The sequence below is a fragment of the Microtus oregoni genome, unplaced genomic scaffold (genome assembly GCF_018167655.1).
Source record: "Microtus oregoni isolate MIOR12 unplaced genomic scaffold, Mior012 000011F_ref0000422, whole genome shotgun sequence".
NCBI lineage: Eukaryota > Metazoa > Chordata > Mammalia > Rodentia > Cricetidae > Microtus > Microtus oregoni.
In genome coordinates, this window is record NW_024543070.1 from 37,845,454 (window position 1) to 37,872,420 (window position 26,967).

The 26,967-nt window shown below is 37.2% G+C and overlaps 1 protein-coding gene across 1 annotated transcript in view; it reads right to left on the bottom strand.

The window, feature by feature from the left end:
- LOC121453272 (transcription initiation factor TFIID subunit 4B-like) overlaps positions 1 to 26,967 on the bottom strand; it is a 113,590-nt gene that overhangs the window by 19,597 nt on the left and 67,026 nt on the right. The window contains exons 12-14 of the mRNA XM_041659880.1: positions 23,063 to 23,188; positions 19,174 to 19,230; positions 9,344 to 9,448 (exon numbers count right to left, since the gene is read on the bottom strand). Of these exons, the coding sequence (XP_041515814.1) occupies positions 9,344 to 9,448; positions 19,174 to 19,230; positions 23,063 to 23,188 (288 nt within the window). The remainder of the gene's footprint in view (positions 1 to 9,343; positions 9,449 to 19,173; positions 19,231 to 23,062; positions 23,189 to 26,967) is intronic.

Below are 26,967 nucleotides of genomic sequence, written 5' to 3' on the forward strand. Positions count from 1 at the left end.
AACATCCTGTAATATTATAGCAAGTTGGAGGCCAGCCTAAGCTAAACGAAACTTCTCTTTAAAAAAACAAACAAAATCCAACCTAGAATATGGCTAACTCCTCCAAGTATTGAGAAATTTACCTACCTATTTCTGTTATTTAACAACAGAATTTTGGGTAGCTTTAAGTGGGTCAACTTGACCCCACACACTGCTCAATGCTTAGTGGAACCCAGATATCAAATTCTAATAACATGCTTGAAGGCAGGAACAGTATTACAGTGACAAAATAATATTCAGAGTTGTAGTGTCAAAATGACATTCCACACATTTCCAAACACACCACAGGAGAAGGTAGTGCTCATAGTTAAGAATACTCTAGGCTAGTACTCTAACCAAAAGCACATGCAAGCAGCATTTAAAAAAAAGAATTCAATTAGTAGATTTAATCTATCTCATCATTCTAATTCTAAAATTGATTTAGCCAGCATTACCTGCTTAATCTCGAAGGGGAAGAAAATACATACTTTTATTTGCTATGTCTAAGACTGACTCAAGCAAATGAGGAATACTAGTTTTATTGACATTTCTAAATACAGAAATTAGAGAAAACAAATAAAAAAGAAATTCCACTGGAAACCAAATTACTGAGTGAAATAATATATCTATAAGACTTTCTGAAGGACCCATGCATGTGTAATACTGGCTCAAATATACAATGGCTCAAATACATGGTATTCCCAGATAGCAGTACATGGTGAACAATTAAAATCTCCTTGAATAACATATTCTAAACTAAACCAAGCATAAATTACCTTCTCTATGGTTCCTAGTTGGGTAGTACACCTTCCGGAAATTCTAGGAATCTTTAGGTGAAATGGGACCAAGCTGGAAAATTAGGTTGCTGAGGGGCCAGCCTTAAGTTGTAGTCTGCCCTAATTTTAACCCCAGTTTCTGCTTCCTGGTAGGCATCATTTAAAAAGCAGCCATTTATTATGGCACATGGACTAAGTCCTCTGCAGTGCCTACCCATTGTAAAGGACTCTAATCCTCTGAAAATGTGAGCAAAAATCTATTTTCCCCCTCTGTTTCTTTTGGGTATCCTTGTCACAGCAGTGAGAAAAGTAACACACACCACGTTCCCTGACTAGCATCTTTAACAGTGTTAAGATGGCAATGTTAATTTAATTCTTATCAAAATATCACATTTTTGGATGAAAATGCCAATCTGATTCTAAAATATATGAAAATTTAAGAGATTCATCGTAGTCCAAACACTTCAGAGTAAAAAAAGAAAAGATAATAGATTGACATTTCTCAATTTCAAGGTTTACTATAAAAGTTACAGTAATGAAGTAATCAAATACAGCATAAAGATGAATGGCGTAAAACCGACAGGCCAAAAGTAGCAAGGTTGTTGAGAACCTTCAATGGGAAAAAAACGGACTTTATAATACTGATGCCAGAAAACTAGATGCCAACGGCCAGGGAAACAGATCAATTCCTGCTCAGCTACGTCAGAGAAATTTCTTCCTGAAGCAGATGGGAACAAATAGAGAATCACAGCCAATGTGCAAAGTGAGAGACCTTGAACATTCAGTCCTAGATGGAGTGTCTCTATCAAATCCCTCCCCTCAGGGATCAGGAAACCCTGAGAAGAGGAGGTGGGAACAGTGTTAAGACTCAGTGGGATGGAGGACACAAAGGAAACAAGGCCTTCTAAACACAGCAGGACAGACGCATATATGAATTCATAGAGACTGTGGCAGCATGCTAGGGTCTGTACCAGAAGAGGTCCTAGCACTGAGAGGGTAAGTGAACACATATCCCAATCCTTAATCCAGAAGCTTGATAGTGAAATATTTTTCTGAGAAGTCTCACTGGTGCATCCACTCTTAGGAGCAGACCCAATACCCAGCAGGAGATGGCAAACACAAATGAACTCAATGGGTATTTTTAGAGGTTCTTGTTGGGTGATGCTGTGCCAGGGCCCTTTTTTTTTTTTTTTTTAACATATAAACCTTACAGGTCCTCTGCATATATTATGGTTTCTAGTATTGTGTTTTTTGGGATTCCTAGGTGTGTGTGAATGTGTATATCTCTGTTTCTCTGGCTTTTTCTTCTGTTTGTTTTGTCCTATTTCAACTTGTTTGTTTTTATCTTATTTTACTATATCATTCTTTAGATGCCTGTTCAAATTCTGAGGAAAGACAAAAAGGGTGTGGACTGGATGGGAGGTGAGGTGGGAAGGAACTGGGAGGATTTGGAAGAAGAAAAACTATGATTAGAGTATACTATATGAAAAACCTTACTTTTAATAAAAGAAAGAGAAATGACTTTTTAAAATTATTGACTGATTGATTCATTCTGTTTATACGTGTGCGTATAAACACACCATGGCACTTGGATGGATGCTAGAGGACAACTCAGGGGGAATGAGTTTTCTTCTTTCACCAAGGTATTGGGTCCCAGGTATTGAACTCAGCTCATCAGGCATAACACACCAGCTGAACCATCTCCCTAGCTCAGAATAAATTTGATGTGACTTACAATAAGTCAAACAAATCAAAGACAGGGTAAATATAAGGGCTAGAATATGTTAACCTTTAAGAAGTTAAACATAGATATAAGTCTTTGTAGAATTGCATTAGATTAGTTTCTTGGCTATGATCCTCAAAGCATAAACAATCAAAAATTAACACAAATAGATGAATGTTCAGTAAGCATATGAAAGACATACTTATCAGCTTTAGTCATGAGGGAAATGCAAAACAAACTCACAAGTGAGATACACTTCACACTCACTAGGATAGTTATGGTTTTTAAATACAGATGATAGTAAGTAGTGCCAAGGACTATCCTGCATTGTAAATAACATGTACAATCACCAGAAAACACATTTTGTCAGCTCCTCAAAATACCAAATATCAAGTTCCATTTGATTCTGAAAGTCTACTAGAGATATACCAAGAGAAAGAAAAACCAAGTACACATGAACTTGTATATGAACGTTCAGAACAACTTTCTTAGTCTCAAAAGTGCAAACAAATGTATAAAAGCTGATGTAAGAACAAAGTGCTGTCTGTGCATTCACAAAATGGATTATCCAAACAAAACAGATACAACAGCTAATATATTACATGTACAGACCATAAAAGCACAATAAGTAAAAGAAGCTGAACACGAAAGGATAACCATCACACAATTCTACTTACATGTGTGCCACTATAGCCAGTTCAAATGGACAAAATTTTAAGTAAAAGCCCCAAAGCTGCTAATTAGCTGCTAATAGCTGAACAGATCATGGCTATTGTTAGCTGTGACAAATATGCTCAAAAGTTAGAGTGATGATTACCTTAACTGTGTGGTGCAAATACTGACAATTACTGAGTTGTACACTTTAAAATTGTGAATCTGCCCCCACCCCAATCCATCAATGCCTGAGGGAAGTGGGAGAGCTGGCCCTGCCTGCCACCAGCCACATCACTCAGGAGAGCAGGCCCTGCACCTTGTGAGGGCAAGAGTCAACCTCATTGGTCGAGGTAAGGGAGATCCAGCCCTAAAGTTGTGAGCATTGTAGAGCTATCCCTATTGCCCATCTATCATGTGCCATCATGGGTTGTGGAGAGATGCCTCCCCCACTCCATTAACTTCTGAGGCTGGTGGGAAAGCTTGTCCTGAGGTCATAAGGTTGGGAGAGCAGTCCCTGCACCTCATCATTTCCAACTACTGCACAACTGGGCAGCACTGTAGAGTTGACCCTGAAGGTGTAGGTGTGGGACAAACAGACCCTGAGGACATGAAAGCAGGAGAACTGGTCCCACCCCTTGCTCATGACAGCAAGGGGTAAACTCACCAGGGCTATGTAGGAGAGTCCACACTAGTGGTGAGGACAAGAGAGAGCTAGGGGGCTAACCAACCCTGCAACTACCCAGGCCCAGCAACAGGGTTATGTGTTGGTCTACCCCAATATCCACCCCATCTGTGATCTGTTTGAACACATGATGGCACTGGTGCTGCAGGATCTCTATGACACAAGGCAACATGACAGACAACAGGATAACCAAGAGGAGTTCCAGTATTGATAATGTCACAGAAACCAAGGCTTTGCAATGACTCTTTGCAATGAACACTTGCAAGTAATGTGATGTGGGATGCCCCTCTGTATGCTATGAATGCTTTTTTTATTACCATTTGTTAATAAATAGGCCGCTTTGGTCTATGGCAGGGCAGAATACAGCTAGGTGGGAAATCCAAGCAGAGAGCGTGAGGGAGAAAGCAGGCCGAGTAGGAAAGATGCCAGTAGCTGCCAGAGGAGTAAGATGCCAGAGCATTAATGGTAAGTCAAGGGCACGTGGCAATACATAGATTAGAAATGGGTTAATTTATATGTAAGGACTAGCCAATAAGAAGTCGGAGCCCCCAGCCACCATATGGTGGCTTACAACTATCTGTAATAAGATCTGGTACCCTCATCTGGCCTGTAGGCATTTATGCAGGCAGAACACTGTATATATAATAAATAAACAAACAAAACAAAGAAGTCTGAGCCATCGGTCAAGCAATTATAATCAATTATAATCAATATTAAGCCTATGAGTGATTATTTATAAGTGGCTGCAGGGGCCAGCAGATGGGAAGAAACCAGTCCAGTGGGACCGGACTGGACAGAGAAAATCTTCTGGCTAGAATAAAATACAGATTAAAAACCCTTTTATCCATAAGGGTTTACGAATGACTCACTGTGTCACTATAGCTTCCGTGATGATTAATTTTTCCCTTCTCTCTTTTTCTTTTCCTTTTTAGTCTTAAGTTTTATTTTATTTTATTTTGTGGGGGAGGTTGCAAGGCCAGAGGATGAATACAAAAAGATAAAGAAATGAATGGGATAGGCATGCATGATGTGAAAGACACAAAGAATAAATAAAAAGAGGGAAATGGTGCCTTTACTGTTCATAAATAAGTATCAACAACCCCCTCAAATTAAAAATTTGGAGGTACTGCAAAGTCCAAACAAAAAATAAGCTGAAAACATTAATTGAAAAACCTGAACATCTAATTTGGGCAAGAAACAAAGGGAACTCAACTGTCATTTCAATTAAGGAAAGCCGCCTACAATCCTCTGACAATTAATGCTATTTGTTGTTAATTAGCACTTACCTATCATTTTGGAAAGTCCTCTAAAAGCTAATACTTAATACAGATAATCCTATATAACAAGCAATTTGTGCTTTTTAAAATCCCTAAGTGTGAGCCAAGTAGCTGTATGAGAGTCTAAAACAGAGCATCAAGAAATACAACAATATAGTGAATTAAGTGAGAATGCTACAACATGAGTAGTGTTAGTCTAAATTACAGAAAAAGCACGCACATAAAAAGACAGATACAACATTTCAACAACTGCTTCTGGGATCCTGAAAGCTCATAGAAATAAATTTAAAGCTATGCAATTTTAAGTAAGCAACTTTCTCAGGAAAAGCTTACCTAAGCTAACCTTAATGAACATACTTTCAAAGAAAAAATTGCAATGTTAAAGTCTTAAACGTTACATACAAACACCACGTGCCCCCCAGGAGAACCTTACCTAGAACACTTAATGTAGCAACAGAGTGCTAACAAGGAAACATTCAAGAGCAGAAGCGGTTCCTAAAGGCTCACAGACCACTCATCACATCAATCTTCAGATCATAAGCCTCTAATGGTCAACTGCTAAAAAGTAACATAATACTTTCACCATTTGTCTGTGTCCAAGTCACAGTTCTGAATTAAAGACAGAAAATGTAAGAACCTAAATCCAGCTCTGCTTCAAAAAAGAAAACTAGCTTTTAGATGATTTCCTTCCAAGAAAATGGAAACCTTGTTATGTTCTCATCGCTATACCTAACATATCTTTCCCTTTTCATTCAATCTGTCAGCCCAAGCCACTCAATTTTTAAAATTGTATTTATTTGTTCACTCATTCACTGGGAAGGGGGAGCATGTTCTGATGTTCCTGTGGAGGTCAGAGGACAAATTGCAGGAATAGGTTCTCTCCTTCCATCATGTGGGTCCAGGGAATCAAACTCAGCTTATCAGGTATGACTGCAGGCACAGTTACCTATTAAGCCATCTCCTTGTTTTGAAAAAATTAATAATGAATATTCATTTTTACTATCAATTCTATTTTTAATATTTAAAAGGATAAAAATCAAAACCATATCCAAAAATGTAATTACAAAAAGAATCACATATTATACTACAAACTAAACATACTTAACAACACAGAGAGGGGTAAATTATACAATGAAATGTATAAAGAAGCATTTAATGATTTGGTAATGTATAGATTAGATCATTAAATTTAAAAGTAGGCTCCAAAGACAACAAAATGAATTTTGTTAAGTCACAACAGAAGCTGAGAGTGGTAGTATAAATATGCCTAGAGCACTCAGCAGGTGAAGGCAGGAAGATCAGAAGCTACACTTACACAGGTTAAAGGCTAATCTGGGCTACATTTAACTCATTAAAGATTTTAAAATAGCAAGTATTCAATACTAACTTGCCAAATCAATGTTAATTCAGCTATCTCAAGAGATCAGGAACTAATAACACTAAAGGAAACTTGTCCAACATACAATGCATTTTACTACTTTTATATTACTTCAACACTGATTTATAAGTAACTTTCAATTTTTCTTCAAACAGGATCAGTTTACTTTTTATATATAAAGAATTGTGTGCTTGCCCCTTTAAGACAGTGGTCACTTTCAAGTAGCCAGACTACAGAGAACAGGCCATTCTTCCCTTGAAGGCTCTTCCTAACACAGAATTAAGAAAACTCTTTGTCCTGTATCCTAACAGCAGCCCCCGATTTATGTTACTAACCAGGCCCTGGCTCTTCCATGATCCTGTTCACATACTCTATGTTGAACCAAATCATGTGACGTGAAATTTCCCGCCAGACCCTACAAAACTTACATTAAAAAGTCTAATACTTTCCCCTCTCTTCCCTCCTATTTTCTCTTGTTCTTTATGAAGCTTCTTGCCAGGCTTTCAAATGGAGCTTCTGTTTTCATTTAAGACCCTCATCATGTTTTGGCCTTTCTCATATATTGTGCCGTTTAATGTTTAATGCTTTGCTTCCCACCATGAGGCCCCATCACAGCCTGGAGGCCCTTTCTCCAAATAATCCTCATTCCTGAAAGAAATCATGTATTAGCTTTCTCTTTCCCTGGACTGACCGCTGTTGTTTTATCATTATTTCTTTATTATTATATTTAACATATAACAGATGCAAAATAAAATTCTGGTGGACTTTATAATCGTGGTGTATCTTTGTATTTTTAATTTAAAATACAGTAGAGTCTAATAAGATCACCTCATAGGACTAGAGGTGTTTAGTAGAGTAGAACTTAAAAGATATTAGATCATAAAGCAGTGTAAGGACGAAAGAAAGATGGCTTCAGGATACAGCTTCCAGGCGAAGGGTGCCATATGAGGGGTGAAATTTTGAGATGATGTAGCTGTTTCAGGGCGTCTGTAAGTCTCCTCACCTCAGCGTGTAAGCAAGCCCTTTAAGCTCATTAGTCTCAACAAGCTGGATTTTGGTCTGTGGTTAGTACCCAAATGGAGTAGACAGATACTTGCGTCTCCCCAGAAAAATTCAACACAGACAAATCATATAAACTGACTTTCACATTGGAACTTTTAAAAGAAAATTAAAGTTTTCAAATGTAAAAGCAAGGGCTGGAGAGATGGCTCAGTGGTTAAGAGCATTGCCTGCCCTTCCAAAGGTCCTGAGTTCAATTCCCAGCAACCACATGGTGGCTCATAACCATCTGTAATGAGGTCTGGTGCCCTCTTCTGGCCTGCAGAGATACACACAGACAGAATATGTATACATAATAATTAAATAAATAAATATTAAAAAAAAACAAAAACAAATGTAAAAGCAAAGCAAACAAACAAGTATACTTTAGATGAATAAAGACAGAAAAACAGAAAATGAGAGAAAAGGTTTCTATTTCTTTAATTGTAAAGAATAATTCAGTGGGAAAAAGAAAAATTGAGAAGTGACAAGTGATGAGAACTCAGTCTAGTCATTTCCTATTCACACTTTTAGGAATGACCAAAAAAATGAAGAAATATTATTACTGACTATTGAATTAACTTTACAACAGCCCGAAGGGTAAAAACCTTCCTAGCCTGATAGAGTTGATACGGGCATAAATAAAACACAGTAGGCAAAGTGATAGTTGACAGAGCAGAAAGAGGTAAGGTAGACAGGAGTTCATTACACTGCTCTCTACCTTTGTGTATGCCTGAGTATTTCTAGTAAAAAAATTTTTTTCCAGATATGGATATTTTTTAACCCAACCAAGTATTTCCAGAACTTCACTTACACAACAATTTAAGTAAAAGAAAATCCTAAGAAACACTGAAAGCAAAGGCCTGAAAATGACCTGAGTATTTATTGGAAAGTGGTTGAATAAATTATGATTCATTTAAATGCAGTATTGTCATATAACTATGTTAAAAGATTTTAGGATATAATGGTACATGTTTGTAATTCCAGCATTCCTAAAGAGAAATGAAAGGTGGAGATGGGATTATCACCTGGAATCTTGCAGGCCAGATAACCTGAAGTGAGCAATACAGCAACAAAAACAAGAAAAGACCATGCCTTGAGAAAACAGAAAATGGGAACTGAGGCTTGCCGGCTGTTTTCTGATCTCCATATGTGCATTTTGGCAAGAGTGTGTATAATCCACTCACACAACAAATGTGCACAAAATAATTAAAATTCTAAAAATGGTATTTAGGAAAGAATAAAAGAATCATTAAGCCATATAAACACATTTTGTGCCCAGGTGCACGGGCAGATGCAGTCTTAGTAGTGGGGGATTATATAAAAATATTAGAAGGAGCCTGGAGTATATACTGCTCTTGCACAAGAACCAAGTTCAGTTTCTGGCACCCATCTCAGATGGCTCAAAACCACATGTAATTCAAGCTCCAGAGGATCTAACACACTCTGTCCACTGTAGTCATCTATTTTCACAGGTGTACGCACACACACACACACACACGCACGCACGCACGCACGCAGACTAAAAATAAATGTTTGCAAATGTTAGAATACAGAGCTTTTAAAAATGGAAATGGTGATATTCAGCATACCTGGAGATAGTGACTAAAAAGAAAAACAGAGTATGTAAGAATCGAGTTGAAAAGAACTGGCAAATCTACTTTATAAAACTGTCAAAGAAGGATTTGTTGGCAGCATGTAGAGCAGGCTAGACTCTCTGAACGCACCGCATCTTTTGTTTTCTTTTTGGCTTACTTTCTGGACATTAAAAAAAATTACAAGCACAATTATCAGTACCTCATTTCCTGATTCTAGTGATCTCTTCTTCCGTGGTCCAATAGCTGCAAGAGCTGTGAGATTAGCATCTCTGTATTGGATCTGGGCGAGCTCCAACTGCTGCAACTAGAAGATGGGGGAGAAAAGAAAGTCCTTGTTTACACAGATGCTCAGGGAAAAAGAAAATATCATTAAAGTAGTTTCTGCATTTATTCCCAAATAAAATTATATAATAAAATGAATACTGACTCCCTTGCAGCCAAGGGCACATTCCTGATGTCTTGACTCCACTAACTCGTAGTCCCAATCTTTACAAAGAAGAGACAAAGTTCAGGGAAGAGGAAATCAAACAGTGCTTGTACATTACAGAGCTCATTCTAGTATGTTGTATCATTTACAAACTACTCTCTTAACTTTCACAAACACATTGAAAGGGTATTCACTGACTGTTCAAACAAAAAAAAAATTAGACAGTGAGGGTCGAAGAGATTAGGGCAATTTCATAGAAATCACCCCCAAAAGAGGTAGAACCAGTACTCAGAGATAAATGTTCTCACTACAAACATTTACTAATAAGACTCATGGATTTACTCTGTATTTGCCTTCATGGTAAAAACCTTGAGTGATGTAGTTTAGTCCAGAATGGCCAAAACTACAAGGTACAATTTTTCAGTCTTCAGGCAACAGTACAGAAGGTAATCACAAATTATGTCTTATGAAGAAGGATTTCATCAAAGTGATTATGCATAAAAATAGTTATGTATTTTGATAAAGACAAAGTAAAAATAAAACACCACTGCATAAGCCCCTCAGTTTTACTAGAAGAGGAAAAATGTTCAATTCTCAAGAAAATCTTACTGCTATATAAGGCAAAAATGTTGTTGAAACTGAATGATAGTCACACTCCAACAGGATCAAGACAGTTCACTGAGAAAAACTTACACTGGAAATATTCCTGGCGGGGGCGGGGGAATAACCAAAGTTCAAACACATTATAAAATAAGGATGACAGCACATGAACCTTCATCTTAGATCTCCTAGTTTTCAGAGCTGTGCAAAGTAAAATCCTATGGAATATAAGCTACTCACTAAGGGGCTTTTGATATAGCAGCATAAATATATTTAGACAACAATTAATCCAAGTACATAAACTAAGAATGATATTCTATTTGCTCCAAAAATCACAGGACCGAAATCTTTTTTAAGCAGTAGGCTTTCTTAAAAATATATTGTTTGGTAAGGGTTTTCAGAAGTTGTAAAATCTTTGAAAAAAAAAAAACTATGGTCAAGAGTCTGAAGCTGGCACAATCCAGAACTTTTTCTATGTATCAAAAACAAAAAAGATTTTAGTTAATCTACAGCACAAATCAAATAAAAATGTACTTTAAAGGCCTTCCCTATAAAGAGATAGGGTATCTTAAAGAGAGTCGTATGAAATGAGGACTCCCTCCCACCCACCGAAAGAAAGGTTTTCAACCTGACTATGTAAAAATCCTTTACACATACTATTCTAGAAAATAGGATGTTGCTGTAGCAGTTTGGAAGATAAGAATGCAGAGAGTGCTGCAGACGATGGAGGCCTGGCTTGTGAAGTTTCAGGGGAAAGTGAAGACTTTGCTGGGAACATTTATGTGCCATTGTGAAATAATCTAGTTCTGGTCATGGCACTGAAGAATGAGCCATGATTAACAAGAGACCAGCATCATTGAAGTGAAATCTTTGCTTTAGAAATGAGTAGTGATTAACAAAGACTAACACTATTGAAGATTAAATCTGGGAGTGTTTACTCATATATACTGGGGGCTGAGGCTGGATCTCCTGCTGGCAGCCAAACTGCCATCACTAAGATGGTCCAGGTGTAGTAGCCGCCCACGCCTTTAAGCCCAGCCCTGGAGAGAGAGGAGCAGATAGATCTCTGTGATTTCGAGGCCAACCTGACACACAAGTTGCTAATCTACAGTGAGTTCCAGGAAAGCCAGAACTACATTGAGAGACCCTGTCTCAGAAAACACACACACACACACACACACACACACACACACACACACACACACCGGGGGAGGGAGGTGATAGGAAGAAAGTAGGAGAGGAGGGATGGGGGGAGAGAGAAAGAATGTTACTTGGACGGTATTGGATTTAAAGCCATGAAGGAGTCATGGAAAGTAGCTAAGGCTTATAAGGCTTGGTACTATGTGGCAGGGCTAGAGTTTCTGAAGAGGCTACCACGGAAGGTAAAGCCCAGCTACAGACTCCCCAGCATTTTAGAGATGCCGGTAACATGGGGCAATGAGCAAGGACAACAGCAGCTGTGGAGTGGAGCTGCTCTGAGCCCAGAGAAGCTGCACATGCTTATTAACGGCAGAATCAGAGAGGTATGAACACCAGACATTTGACAGTGAGTAATTAGCCTGGTTAGAGTTTAGTTTTGCTTTAATTTGACTGTGACTGTGTCCTGGTTCTTCCTTCTTGGAATAAGAAGGTATGTAACTATTTTTGTTGTTATTTTATAGGCACCCACAGTTGAGAGACTCTGAACTTTTAGAGAGATTTGGGGATTTTAGAGACTTGGATATTCAGAGAACACTGTATGTGTTGGAAAGATGTTCAATATTTTAGAGAGCCTCTGGACATTTGGGAAGTCTTTGGATACTTTGGAGAAGCTTTGAACTTTGAAAGAGATTTTGGGTATTTTAAAGAGAACTTTAAAAGTGTTTGAATTTTTAAAAACATTGAAACTTTCAAACCTTGGAATATACTTTATATTGTGGTATTAATATGACATCTTGAGGACAACAAGTCAGAAAAGGTTATGGTTTAACAGTGTCGACTTGTGTGTCAAGCTGACAAGGAGTTAAGTATGTTTGCTAGTTTTATGTCAGTTTGACAGAAGCTTTAGTTATTGTGAAAAAAGGGAGCCTTAATTCAGAAAATGCCCCATTGGAATGGACTGTGGGAAAACTTTTGGTGCATTTTCTTAATTGATAATTGATGTGGGAAGGCCTAACTCACTGTGGGTGGTGCCACCTGGGCTGGTGATCATGGATGCTCTAAGAAAGCTAACAGAGGAAGCCAGTAAGTAAGCAGTGATCTTCCACAACACCTACTTCAATTCTAGTCTCAACTCCCTTCATGACAGACTGTGACCTACTTTTGTCTTGGTGTTTTTATAACAGCAATAAAAACCCTAACTAAGACAACTATATATTAATTTTCAAATATTAAAGCTACTTTACATCTCTTGGGTTGATACTATGTTGTGCTGGTCTACTTTCTTTTCTATATGTTGTTAGACTTGACTATTATTATTCTGTTGATGTCTCCATGGGAGATACTGGATGTCTTGTTCTGAAATATCCTTCTGGTTTTGAATATTAGTTTATGCTTTCTTGAGAAATAAACTGGAGATATTACTTCTTAGATTTTTTAAAGAAATGGTATAAAAGTGGTATCAAATCTTATATAGATAGAATTTACATAGTAAAATGATCTGCACTTGGGTTATAAGTACTAATTGCATTTATGTAATAACTATAAAACACTTGAAGAATCATGTTCAATTCCCAGCACCCATATGACAACTCACAACTATCTGTAATTCCAAGATCTAACTACCTCACACAGACATACATGCAGGCAAAACACCAATGCACATAAATGATTAAAAAAGAATATGCTTTTAAAAACAGTGAATAAAACATTAATTAAATACACATTGGTACAGTTCAAATATGAAATTTTCCTCAAGAGGCTAAGGCATTGACAAGATAGGCCTCAGCTTTTGGCACTAGGTCGGAAGGATTTGGAAACGCTATGAAAGTGGAACCTAACTCTAATAAGTTAGCTTGTGTTTTGAGGCTAAGCTTATCCTGAACTTCTCCCTTCTCTGATTTCAGTTTTGCATGGCTAAGCAGCCTCTACCACAAATATACTGTCATTATGATGTTCTTCTTGCTAAGGGTCTAGAACCAACAGATTTTCTATATACTGGAACCTAAGTTCAAAGACCAAAACATTCTTCCTTTCCTACATTGTTTTGCTAAGGTATTTGGTTAAAGCAAAAAGAAGTCAGACTACAACAGATATGGTCACCCTCACTTAAACATAATACTTATGAACTGTTCAGGATAAAAATGTACTATAGTTATCTTAGTTTATCCTAAATAGCAATCCATTCATCTGTCCCATTCTCCCCCATAGTTCTTCATCTATGTATTCCTGCCTCCCCTTTACTTTTCTTTGTGTTTTCTGGGGGGAGGGGAGGAATTAAATAAAATATTCAGGGTTAGTCTGAGCCTAATGCTAAGACTGATGGAATAACGTTACCCGAACTGTTCCTTTGGTTCATGGTTCTAAGCCTTTACAGTTCCATCTTTACCTAAGTTATGACTGCCAGTTATAAACAATACACTTGCTATGCTACATTTAAGTAGAAAAGAACAAAAGTAAGTTCAAAGTGAAGCAACACACCTGAGCATTAGATCCATATGGAACTCACAACTCCTGACTTCTAGCCCACAGCTATTTCTTTTATGAAATGTGCATACCTCTTCCAACAAGAGACCACTATGTCTAATATACATAGATCCAACATCTCAAAACTAAGAATTTGTGCATCTACTCTCAGTAAAGGCCTTCTGCAAAAAGATCACTTGAAAAATTTTGTGATGGCTTTCCTGGTCCCCAAAGAAACTTACAGAAGGATCACTGGATGATAATCCAATATCGCCAGTTCAAGATCCTAAATTTCCAATTCCCAGATCACAATGTTATACCTTCAAAAGGGAATAGAAAAATAACAAAATTTAAAACATCCTTCTTTCTCTTCCTAGATCAATGATTCTGTGGGCAATCTCCTGAGCAGCAGCGACAGCAGGAACCTCTGGAAATGCACATTTCCAGGCCCTACCCTACACCTACTCTAAAACTTCTTTACCCAGGGACCAGCAACTTGTATTTCAAACACTCCAGATAACATTCATATACATTAGAGTTTGAAAGTCACATTCTGAGACTGTCAGTGCTTTGAATCATCTTTCACTGCGATGGCATACACGAGTTTTTTTATAACTTGTCATTTTAAGAATGTCTTCATCATATGTTATTTTGATTTCTACAATAGAACATATATATAATATACTTTCAATAAAAGATTTGATTGCCTTGATCAACATTCCACAAGTCCTTGGCACATGCAAAAATAGCATTAAACACAAAATACTACATTTACAGTTACCTTTAAGTACCTATCATGTTTCATTATTTCACATCTTTTAAATTTCCACTACAAAATGTGTCAGTTCTGGGCATGGAGGTTCTTATAATTTCATCACTTGGGAGACTGAGGCAGGATTAACAGAAATTCCAGGCTGATCTATCTCATATAAAAACTGGGTGTGGTATTACATACCTTTAATCCCAGCACTCAGGAGGTAGAGGCCTTGGATCTCTGTGGGTTTGAGGCCACTCTGGTCTACATAGAAAGTTTCAGAGCGACATAAGGAGACTCTGTCTCAAATAAACAGAACAAAACAAAACAATGTCCTCCAGGTATAGTGGCACACACCTTTAATCCCAGAATTTGGGAGGCAAATGCAAGAGGATCTCTATGAATTCCAGGCCAACCTCCTCTATACAGAGTGTACAAAGGCAGCCAGGGCTAACTAATGAGATGCTGCCTCAAAACAAACAAACAAACAACAAAAAAGTAACAACAGCAAAAGACCAACTAACAGATTCTGCGCTGCCTTTCTCATATTATACTTTCTATTCAGAAATGAGGCCTTATATGCGGAACTCTATTAATTACACAATAATGGTCACCGAGAGATGCACCCTGAGTTTTCAGTTCATAATCTATTTAGAAAAAAGCCTTATTTCAGAGTATATTTCTAATCTGCTATGCATTTTAATCCCCCCCAGGTTACTATGCAAAGTCAATGTGCCAACATATACATTATTGTAGTTCTTTTATTCCCCTTTATTGTCTCATACAAAAATGAAAGTGAGAATGCATTGAAGTGTCAAAAAGAAAATGAATGAGCTCTTTGCTTCACTCTGCAGAGATCTACTAAACTCATATTTCTCAAACGAGAAAAAAGAAATTCAAATGGATATAAGGATATAAAAACACATTTTTTAAAACTCTTAAGAAATCAGGATGCTTGAGCTTCAAAGTCAGAAGGCTTGCACTGCAGAATTTGGGGTGATGTGTTAGAATATTATTTTAAGGTGTGTTGCTTTTTGTTTATGCTGCATTTGTTTAACCCTGTGAAGCTGTTAATTCTTTGCCTGTCTGAAACACCTGATGGTCTTAATAAAGGGCTGAACGGCTAAGAGCGAGACAGGAGCAAGGATAGGCAGGGTTGGCAGGCAGAGAGTGTAAATAGAATGAGAAACAAGGAAGAGGAGGAGCACAAGAGAGAAAGGAGAGGAGGACCACAGGGATAGGGACCAACCACCCTGACACCCAGTCAGCCACAGAGTAAAAGTTGAAAGTAAGATATACAGAAGAAAGAAAAGGAAAAAGTCCAGAGGCAAAAGGTAGATGGGATAATTTAAGTTAAGAAAAGCTGGCTAGAAACTAGTCAAGCTAAGGTAGGGCATTCAAAACTAAGAGTAAGTCTATGTGTGTGATTTATCTGGGAGCTAGGTAGTGGGCATCCAAAAGTCAAAAGAGCAAAACATCACAACAATGATGTACTAAGGGAAAACTGAGGGCAAGATAGATGTTATTCTACAACACACATTTCAGATAAGTCTGCATTTGTACTAAGCCTGCTTATTTAGAATTAGAATCTGGCAACTAGCAATGTATTTTAAAGCTTCACAAATAGAGAGTAAAATGGAAGACTATCACCATACACAATTTTTCAAAAGTATCTATTTACCCCTAAACTGCAGCTATGAAAACTGAGTTTGAAGCCAAAAATGAAGTTGTTTTTAAAGAAAGAAAAAACAAAAACAACAACAACAACAAAAAAAAAAAACACTGAAAACAAGAGAGGATACCCTTTGAGTTTAAAATCAAATGTCTGAACTACAGGAATGGCCCCAGACATTTCCAGACAGCAGTAAGGATTTCAAATGGATGAGCTGTCTGTCGGGTCAGTGGCATCCGTGTGCAGCAGGAGTCACTGCAATGAACTGAGACAAGGCTGGAGGCAAACCCAAAGGCAACCAGATGAGAACTGCAACATTTGAAGAGACACCCACATAAAAACCTGCCTATTTAACAAATTGCCCATATAAACTGAGCATGAAAAAATAAAATTTCTAAAACTATTTTTTTTTAAAAAAATGAAAAATCCCACGAGAACTATCAATATCAAAACTGTATTCATTAACAATTCAAACTCCAGATTCAGGCATGATTTGAATCATGATAAAGACCCCTGCTGAAATATCTCCAAGCATAAACAAAGCCTACAACTTCTCTAAGCAGTTCTTTTGGACTTGGGCATTTATAATGTTGTCATTAGTCCACTTGTCCTGTGACCGGTTTGTAAAAAGAAACAAAGCTGTGCTACTAGAGCAACCACTACAAAAGAGTGCCAACCTTCCCAATTAAACCAGGAAAACTTCCTAGTTTATACCAAAAACAACAACAAAAACAACCACAGTATTGCAACTTCTACAAGCTCTTAAATTTGTAAATTACTATAGTTGAGAATATTTCAACTCCACAGAAAGAGAGAAATAATATTTTTATAATCAAAATACAGTACCCCATGTGTGGCTCTGAAAGGGAGCTACTTAGTACAGCAAAGTTACATCTCCACAGGACAGAAGGAACACAAAAATGACATTATTTAACTTTCAATCTAACGACAACTTTGCAGCCAATAACACAGAATGTCTCTGCCTCTCTTCTTGGACCCAGGACAATAAATTTCATTTCTTTTTGATCCTAGGGGACTTACAGTAAAAAATAAAAATAAAAAACAACTAACAGACTTCAAAAAAATGGTTTGGAAGGAAATTATATTTTCTTTTACCCTTTCTTTATTAAAAAGAAATACTAAATAGATGTGCAAAGAACAGATAAAAAGCAGGTTTGCTATCAATCATTTTTGGTAAAAGAAACCACATCCTACCCCACAGTATTGTATGAAGACTGCTGACTATCTTTGACTTCATGGAATAAACAAAATGTATTAAACAAATAAAACCACCTCTTTCAAAGCTGAAAAAAAAAGAATCTAAGTAAGCAACAACACACATGGCAAGATAACTAACTTTCTGAGAGACAGTTTCCAAAACAAGAATCAATTAAAAAAAAAGGTATAAGTATCCAATCAGTTCTTAATTAAAAGAACAGATACCCAGGATTCAGCGCAATGACAAGTGGCACAGCTGCAAGTCCCTATCATTAATCTAGGTGTCCTTAAAAAAAATCGAGACAGTTCTCAGGTTAACAGTGTTAGATAAAACCCAGAGGAAGGAAATTAGAATAAGGAACATTTTGTTTAAAATGAGTTTTTCTAACATTTTAATGTTCTTCCTTTCTTGTCCTGATTTTTAAGCCCTTCTACCCAGAGTATTTTCTTTATGTTAAAGAAAATAAAATACGTTGATTCTAAGAATCTTACTAGATTTCCATGTGTTTTGTCTCAGCTCCCACATTAATCCAAACAATAAGGGCTTTAGAACATTAATAAATAACCTCCTGCTGCTGGCACCTGGATGCCAAGTACAGCAATGCTGAGGACAAAAGATTTCATAGTTCAAGAGGCACAGTTAAGGAAAAAGTTGCTCAGGGAATCACTCTTATTTAGCACAAAGATGCTTAAAAATTGCATGAAATCAGTCAAGTAACTATAGAAACCGATTTCTTCAGCTCCATATCACACCTCAATTGTCTTTATTATCGTCTGCTGTCAGATCCTTAACCAGGAATGTGAACAGGCCTGATGATTTATTCAGGAGGGAAAAGAATCTGTAGGTCAAGTGAAAATTCATTCTCTCTCTCTCTCTCTCTCTCTCTCTCTCTCTCTCTCTCTCACACACACACACACACACACACACACACACACACACACACACAGTCACATGCACGCAGCCCTTCAACCTTAGGTACTTTCATTTCATTCTGTTCTCAGTAGCTCTGGGGGTAACTCCAGTGAGATCCAATATTAAGGCTCAATTAAAATAAGCTCCAATTAGTGGAGCTTTTTTCTCTGAGGCTAGAGAAGTCAGGAAATGGATATTGGGAAATGTAAAAAGTCAGCTACTGAGAGGAGGCTGCAGACATAAATGAACTTATTTGTTGATTTCTACAGTTGCTATGCAGAGGCCTCTGGGAGTAAAAGCTTAACCAGTCTAAGCTATAAACTAAAACCCCCGCAGCTAAACATGAACTGTGTGAAACAAGGGCTCCATTCCAGAACAGAAAACTGCTGGGCCCAGAAAATTAAAAGCCAGAGGCATTTTCCATTTAAAACTAAATCCCAGTACCGCCTCCCAGCCAAAGAATTATAAGCAGTATCAGATTTACAAAACGAACAATTACCCTGGAAAAATGTAGCCTATTGTACAGTCCCAGATGCTAAATCTCAAAGTTTCTTTCTTTCTTTCCTTTAATCCCACGCTGTATTCCTCCAAGTATATGATTGGAGTTTACAAAGAGTCATTTCCAGACAGGCCTAAGCCTTGAAAATAAATTTTAAAAGGAGAGCACATAGCTCACTGACCTCATTTGAAGTACTGCCCTTGCCTTCAGCAGTTCCTGTCCTTCCCCAAGGCTTTTGCAAATGGTATGCAACAGCAAAATAAACCCTGACCTAATTGCCAAGAGAGAGGCTGCCAACCTTCCCTCAAACACAAAGACCAGAACTGTAACTTGAAAGTCCTACCTCTTTGGCCTTCTGCTTTAATCTCAGCTGTTCTGGATCTTCTTTATTGGAACGGCTCTGTCAAAGGAGAAAAAAAAAATTAATAGAAATCATCTAAATACTAGCATTACTGTTAAATATTTAATAAATGATTTCTCCTGTGATTGAAAACCCTAGCTCCAGGGGCAATGCCTCAATCCAGTCTAGCTGAACTCCAGCCCTGGCCCCTCCTCCTCCTCATCTGGGCCGGCTGCTGCAGTTCTAGCCTGGAGGAAACACAGACTGAAAATGATGCTAACAATGTCAGTCAGGTCCAGTCAAGGCATGACATTGTTCTTGCTGGAACACAGCAAAAATGAAAACTGGCCTGAACAGAAGAAAAGGAAAAGAAGTGTGTGCTCAAATGAATGAAAATAAACAATACTGGCTCATCTTTAGGTGAAGCCATTTTGACAAAGCATATGTTATTTCAACAGCTATTAAAATCAAGACCTCAACTAGCCTAGAATGAAATATCTTAAAAAGAGTAATTTCTGAAAGCGAAAGTATTAAATACATTCTACTATTTTTATTAGTTTTAGATCCTCTATAACACTTAATGAACTAATGCTATATACTATAAAAAACAAAACATAATAAAAATGAGCACGAAGAATGTGGTAGGTACTTCTCTAGTACGGTAGTGGGTTAGACATCTATCTCTGATGAATAACATATGAATAGAAGTCTGAATAACAAGAAATAGCTAGTCACATTAAGGCATTATGAAAGAGAATTCAAATAGAAAATACAGTAAATACCAAAGCCTTACAATGACAGCAAGCCTGAGTAAAGACAGGATGACCATGTGTCTGAAGCACTAGAAAACATGAAGAGAAAGGAGGTTAATGTGTTGCCCTGTAGCCATTTCAAGAGGTAGAAGGGTTTAATTGTAGTTTTAACAACCAGCCACTGATTGTTAAAGGAAGACTATTGTAATAGGAATACTATTATTACATAGCACAAGAATGAGAATACATTGGAGCAACCCCTTAGAAAGGGGCTCCAGCAGCATACAGAGTGGTTACTACAAAGATCTATGACTGAAGGCACAGTGCCCACATAATTAAGAAACTCTTGTCAAACAACTGCTATGAATAGAGGGTGGCTGAGAAGACAAAATGCAGTCTAGAACAGCAGTAGCAATGATGACCATGACAAATAAACTCAAATCCCATTTTGCAAGTAAAGCCAACCAAATTTGTGGTAGACTAGATACAGGATACAAACTAAAGAGGAAAAAATATCTAGATTCTGGCCTAAGCAACTGAGAGGAATTCTAACTTTCTATAAGGGAAGATCTAATGAAAAGTACACAGCAAAATAAAAAGAATCAACTGTCAGTTTTAGGTGCCAAATCAAAGGTGAAATGTCCTAAGTTGGACACAAGCTTGGAACAGACCCGTGAGCACAATGAATGGAATGAGTAAAGGAGTGTCAAAGAGAAGTCAGGTACTAGATAATGTAAGGCTTTTTTTGAAGTCCTGTAATAAGTTTGGATAAGTCCAACCAACAACAACAAAAAAAAAATCAGTAAAAGCTATGTTTTATTTTGAGACCCAGTTTGTCCTGTAGTCCTAGCTGTCCTGGAGCTCACTGTGTAGACAAGGATGGCCTTCAACTCAAAGAGATCCACCTGCCTCTAACTCCCAAGTACTAGCATTAAAGACATGCACTACCACACCTTGAAGACCCTGTGTTTTATTAGGAAAACCATTCTTATGAATGGATATGGAAGGAAAGAGAGATCAGATAGAATATATAAAATGTCTTGGACTAGGGTGGTGACAATGTACTGAAGAGAGGATGGACACTGTAGACTAGTGTGAGTAAACTGGGCATGGGCATGGAGAAGAAGCAAAGGTGACATTTAGGTTTTTTTCCATGAACCTATGGTAAATTAGGTTGTTACTGATTGAGTTAGAAAAAGTCATATTAAAGGAGAGAAAAATCAGAAGTCTGTTTGGACATAAACAATTTCAGAGTCCTATTCGCCAGAAAAGTGACAGCAAACAACCAGTCAACTTACATGCCAAAAGTTTCAGAATATAGACCAAGCTGGAAGTATAATCTCAGGAGAACACAAAGACATAGAAGGCATAGGACTAAAACCCAGGGCATCCCAATATTTAGCACTCTACCTCAAAAAGGAAGAAAACCCAAAGAGACTAAGAACCAGATATCTTACATAAATAATAACTAGAATAGTATTTAATAGTTTTATAACCTTATTTAATGCAGTTACTAGAAATAAAGAACCAACAAACTACCTTGTTACAACAGTGAGTTTAAGCTCAAGAAGAATATCTTCCTGTCCCATCTACCTGCCCTTCTCAGCAAAGAAGTCACTTTGGGGCTGAGACAGTAGGGCAGTGACAATGCTATGATGCTCACATCCTTGTGGAAGTTTGGGATGTCTCAGGAAGACACAGACCGGTGGTCATAATGGTAAGGCCAATAAAACAGCATGTTGGAAACAGCAGATAAGAGTCAGTCAAGCTGGTGATATATGAATGGCATTGATACATGCACTGACTGAAGACATGAGCTAAACATGCTAAGGATAATAACAAAAGCAAATTTTCTGACTCCTGGAGAAAAAAAATCTGCAGTTATTTGAAGGTAGAGAGGCAGGCAGAAAATACAAATGAATGAACGATGAATGAATGAATGAACCCACAGGCTCGTTATTCATGAAAAGGGAGGAGAAGAAAGCCTTTCATCTAACAGAGGGTTAATATGTGAAGGTAAGCTAATGGGAATAATTAGTGCCAGGCAATCCCCACAGAAGTGGCCGATTCAGGAACTTGTTAAGGCTGATGCATGAAAATTAGATAAGGAAAAGATGTTGGTACAATTTATGAACATGAAAATAATCCATGTGAAACTAAAAACTTTCAAGGAAAGATGGTCAATTTAAAATGGGAAGAATTGGTAGACAACTACACACCCAGATTATCAGGTTGCCTTTTGAGGTTAGCTCAGAAAAATGTATCATCACCTCTGTGTACATCTGTCAGAAGTACATGGCTTACATAAAGTCTTAAGAAAATACCAAATGAATGCAGGTGAAGGTCATAACAGAAAATAAGTTGAAAGTAAGATCTTGTAAGAAGGAAAAGAAGTACCTAAGACAATTGAGACTGTCAGAAGAAATGTGAAAAGTGTGAACTACTACTAAATGAAATGCTTATTTCTGAAAAGAAAAATGGAACATGAAAAAAAGAAACAAGTGAGATGGCTAATGAAATATGAACAGGGGTTTATGCTATGCACAACAGTGTTACATTCTCTCAACTAAGGTTAAAGGGAAGGTGGACATACTGACAAACTAAAGTTTGTGTGTATCAGGTACATACAAAGGGTGGGGGAATGAGTAGAGATGAACAAATGCCAGAAAATGACAGGATCTTAGAAAAGGGCAAATGTATAGATTTGATACTATAATGTAAGTATAAAATTGTTTTAAAATAGATCAAAGAAGCAATTAGAGCCACGTATCATGATTGATCCTTGTAAGTCACAGCACTTCAGAAAAGGCAATAGTATAGTGAGTTCAAAGGATGTATGGGCTACACTAGTATTAGTACACAGATCCTGTTTCATCACAGGAGACTAAAAGGGTTACAAACAGTAGTTGGTGGGCTGGGTGTAATGGTGCATGTCTTTAATGTCTGCATTTAGGAAGAGGAATTCTGGTCTCTATGAGTTCAAGGCTAACCTAGCATAGGGGAAAAGTTCCAAGACACCCATGTCTACATAATGACTGTCTCAAAAAAAAAAAAAAAGAAAAAAAGAAAAGAAAGGGGGACCATAATAGTCTGTAACTAGGAAAAAATAAATCTTTCAGGAACATGAGAAATTAAATTACCTTGGCTGCTCTTAGTAACATCTCTCTTTCTTCTAGATCCTTTCTCTGTTTCTCCAATTGGTCTAGCTGTTCAAGAAATTTGAGTTGTGATCGGGTATCAGTAGACAAGATGTAATTTTCACTTCCCTAGAAAAAAACAGTCTTATGATTTTGGGCAATACATTTGCCTTAGACATTTTGATAAACAATACAAAAGAGTACCGGATATACAAAGTGAACTACATTTTTTCAGAAAAGAGTATTTTTTAAATTTTGTTAAACAAGCAAACAAACAAATAAAAGCCAGAAACTTTAATCAGCCATAATTTGAGAGATGATTATTTTAGCATTTACATTTCAGAACGATTTCCTTAGTCTACTACTCAAGAGACAGGAAAAGTAATTAAGTCAAACAGATCCTATCAATAGAAAAAAGAATCCAGTAGAATATAACATTATTTATATTTCAATCTCCCTTAGTCAAATTAATTCCTATCTATTGACATAAACATGAGCAATTAAATTTAAGATGAAAAGCAAGAAACCTCACTGAAAAAGACAGCTAAGAAAAAGAAATAGATTGGCTTAATCTTAACTAGAATATTAATTTAAATAAAATAAAACCCTTCTATCCTAATAGAACATAAAATGGGAACATTAAAATCACAAGTCAGGAGGTGGTGGCACATGATTTAATCCCAGCACTATGGAGGCAGAGGCAGGCAGATTACTTCAGTTGAGGCTTCCAGGACAGCCAAAGAAACCCTGTATCTCCCCCCGCCTTCCCCAAAACGATGGTCTTGTATATAATTTGCTTATTTATCATTTATTTATTTATTTATTTATTTATTTATTTATTTATTAGCAGGCTGTCACTATACAGACCACGATCTCCTGGAACTTGAAGTCATCCTGCCTTAGCTTCCCAAGTAGTGGGAAAGCATATAATTTACAAATGAAAACTGTAACAAAAAAACTCTACTTTCTTAACTTCAGTATTCCATAAAAATGACACAATTAAAACTATCTCACTTATCTGGGTATGCAAAAGTACAATAACAGTGCCTTCACATCTAAGTATTTTCTAGTTTCTTCACCTATGGTCACCTAGCACCATCTATAATACAAATACCCAGATGAGGGTTGTTGTGGGCGAAGCAGAAAGGTTTATACAATCAACACTTACCCTGCCATCTACTAATCTCAGCAGTCAACACTTGAGGAGACTCTTATTGCCAAAAACAACTCAACCCTGAGCTCACAGTAAGCGCCTGTCTGGGAACACAGCACCACACTACTTCCATCTCTGTCTCCACTTTATCCTCGTGCTCGTGACTGCTTCAATTAGCTTAGACTAAGAGATTTCATATGCCCAAGATTCTTTTTAAATTAAATTTTTATTGTTAGCATTTAACTAGATCAAAAGAATATTACATGGTTTAAGGAAGAAGGATGTATTAGTGCTACTTATTTTACTTAAAGTTTAATACAAGAATTCCCAAATGGTCTTTAAAGTTAAATAATACAAGATAAAATGTGGAATACATTATAGGCCAAGTATAGAGGTTAAGCTCAATAACAGCGGTTTCCTAAATACTTCATCTTAACCATTTCTGTGTTCAGAAACTCCAGAGACAGTTTTACAGACAGAAATTTAATTTAAAAGGGACAATAAACACTAAATTAAAAAGCACTGGCATTCTAAAATTTAACCATATCACATTCTCATTCTGTTTCCTTTACCAATTCAGATACAACTGCCTGCGGTATAATTTCTCCTTTTTCTTCTAGCTACAGTAAATAGCTATCTTTCCCTAACCTACTAAATCCCTTCCACCTTTGTTACGTAATAGGTAACCCCAATTTTATCATGTTCCTTCCTGTCTCTGTGAACCAACTAACTAAAGTCTTCATGTCCAAAAGTATGAAAGCCACTAGCTATCCAGACTCAAGTGATATTAGCACCATCAGGTGACCCCACCTAAAGGAACCATCACAGTACCTTTCAGGTAGAGTGAAACTGCTCCGTGGCCACAGCACAGATTACAGCTTCAGCAGAGCTGGGTGGTGGTGATACACATCTTTAATCCCAGCACTGTGGAAGCGTACCTCTGTGTTCAAGGCCAGCCTGGTCTACAGAGTAAGTCCAGAATAACTAGGGCTACACTGAGAAATCTTGTCTTAAAAAAGAAAGAAAGAAAAAGAAAAAACAAATTAAAAAAAATCACCAAGCAGAATAAAAAAAAAATCACTAGACTACATACTAGATTACTTCTACATTTTTATTTAAATTTCAGTTAATGACCTATTAGAACATTATACCTAATCAAGTAAAAGAATTTCAAAACTAATATCTAGAGTAGGAAAGATGGTAGAATTTTGCTTTTAATAATGGTGGCTCATTTTTTTTAATAGTTTGTGGAGTATTTCTTTTATTGTATAGATAAAAATAAATCTCAAGAGACAGAAGGACCAGGCCAAATCTTTGATACACATACTATTTTTACAATTAAAGTTCATAAAATAGTGGTAAGTTTTAAAGTATGTTCAAATGCAATTAGGTGGCTATCTCTCCATATAATATTGAGACAGCGATACTAGTTGTGCTAAAGAATGAATGTAGGGAAAAGGGTGCAGGATAAATCAATTAGCACAGTGGTTCTCAATCTGTAGTCATGATCCCTTGGGGGTGTCGAACAACTCTTTCACAGAGGTTGCATACCAGATAGTTACATTACGATTCCTAACAATATAAAAATTATAGTTATGAGTACCAACAAAAGTAATTTTATGTTGGGGGTCACCACAAAATAATAAACTGCATTAAAGTCACAGCATTAAGAAACTTGAGAGCCAATGGTATAGCAGTAAATTAAGAAGGTGTTTATCTTTAAGTTAAGTGATCAAGGTCTTTCAAATAGGGTAAATACTACACATTTTCTATGGATACCAAATCCTAGTAACACGGTAACTGATACAATAGAAAGATTCTACCTGAAGATTATACAACAAAGTTTTGAATGGCACACTGAAATGAAATCTATCGGGAAAATTTCCTTGGGGTTAGAAGCTGTGGTGCAGAGTAGGCCAAGGCTGTATCTCATGCTGACAGCCAAACCTGACAATGTGTAAGATTCAGGCATGAAAAGGTCATAGAGTAAAAAGGTCTGTATACAAGGGCTGGAGTCCCTAACAAGATGCCAGGAGAAGCCATCAGCCATTATCTTCAAAGGCAGAGTCTCAGTTGCAGTGGAGACCCAGGATTGAAGGCATAATGGGGAGAGACTATTGATACCATGCGGTAAGGGCAGAGTCCCTGAAGAGAGCCCAGGAGGCCAACGATGAAGGTGCTGCCCATGGACACCCCAGTCAACCGGAGACGCCAGGACCAATGACAACAAAAGACAGCTGCAGCTGTGTGAAAAAGCTGGATTGAAACTTCAGGACAAACTGGGTATGCTATAAATGGCAGAGCTGGTGACAGGAAAGCCTTTGGAGCCCAGAAGACCATGAGTGTCACGTACTGAGCTATTTATACTGATGGACTTTGCTTTGATTGTGATGGACTAGGGCTTCGCTTTGGTTGTAACTGTGCTATGGTTCTTTCCTCTTAAAGTAAGAAAGTATATAATTTTTCTTTAACTTATAGGATCCTACAGTTAAGAGTTTTTGACTTAAAAAAAAAGTTAGACTGAGTGGTGGGTTCTTTTAAAGTCTGTACAACTTTTAAATTTGTTGTAATGATTTGACTTAAGGACCCCTCCACGAGATGAAACCCATATTCAAACACTGCTTGGGTGACCAAGAACCAGAGAATAGATAGCCCAGAGACCTAGGGTAAAACCAAATGCTACTGGCCTTTAAAAAAAAAGTAATGATAAAATGATTTCTAATGATATTCTGTTTTACTCATAGATCAGAGGCTT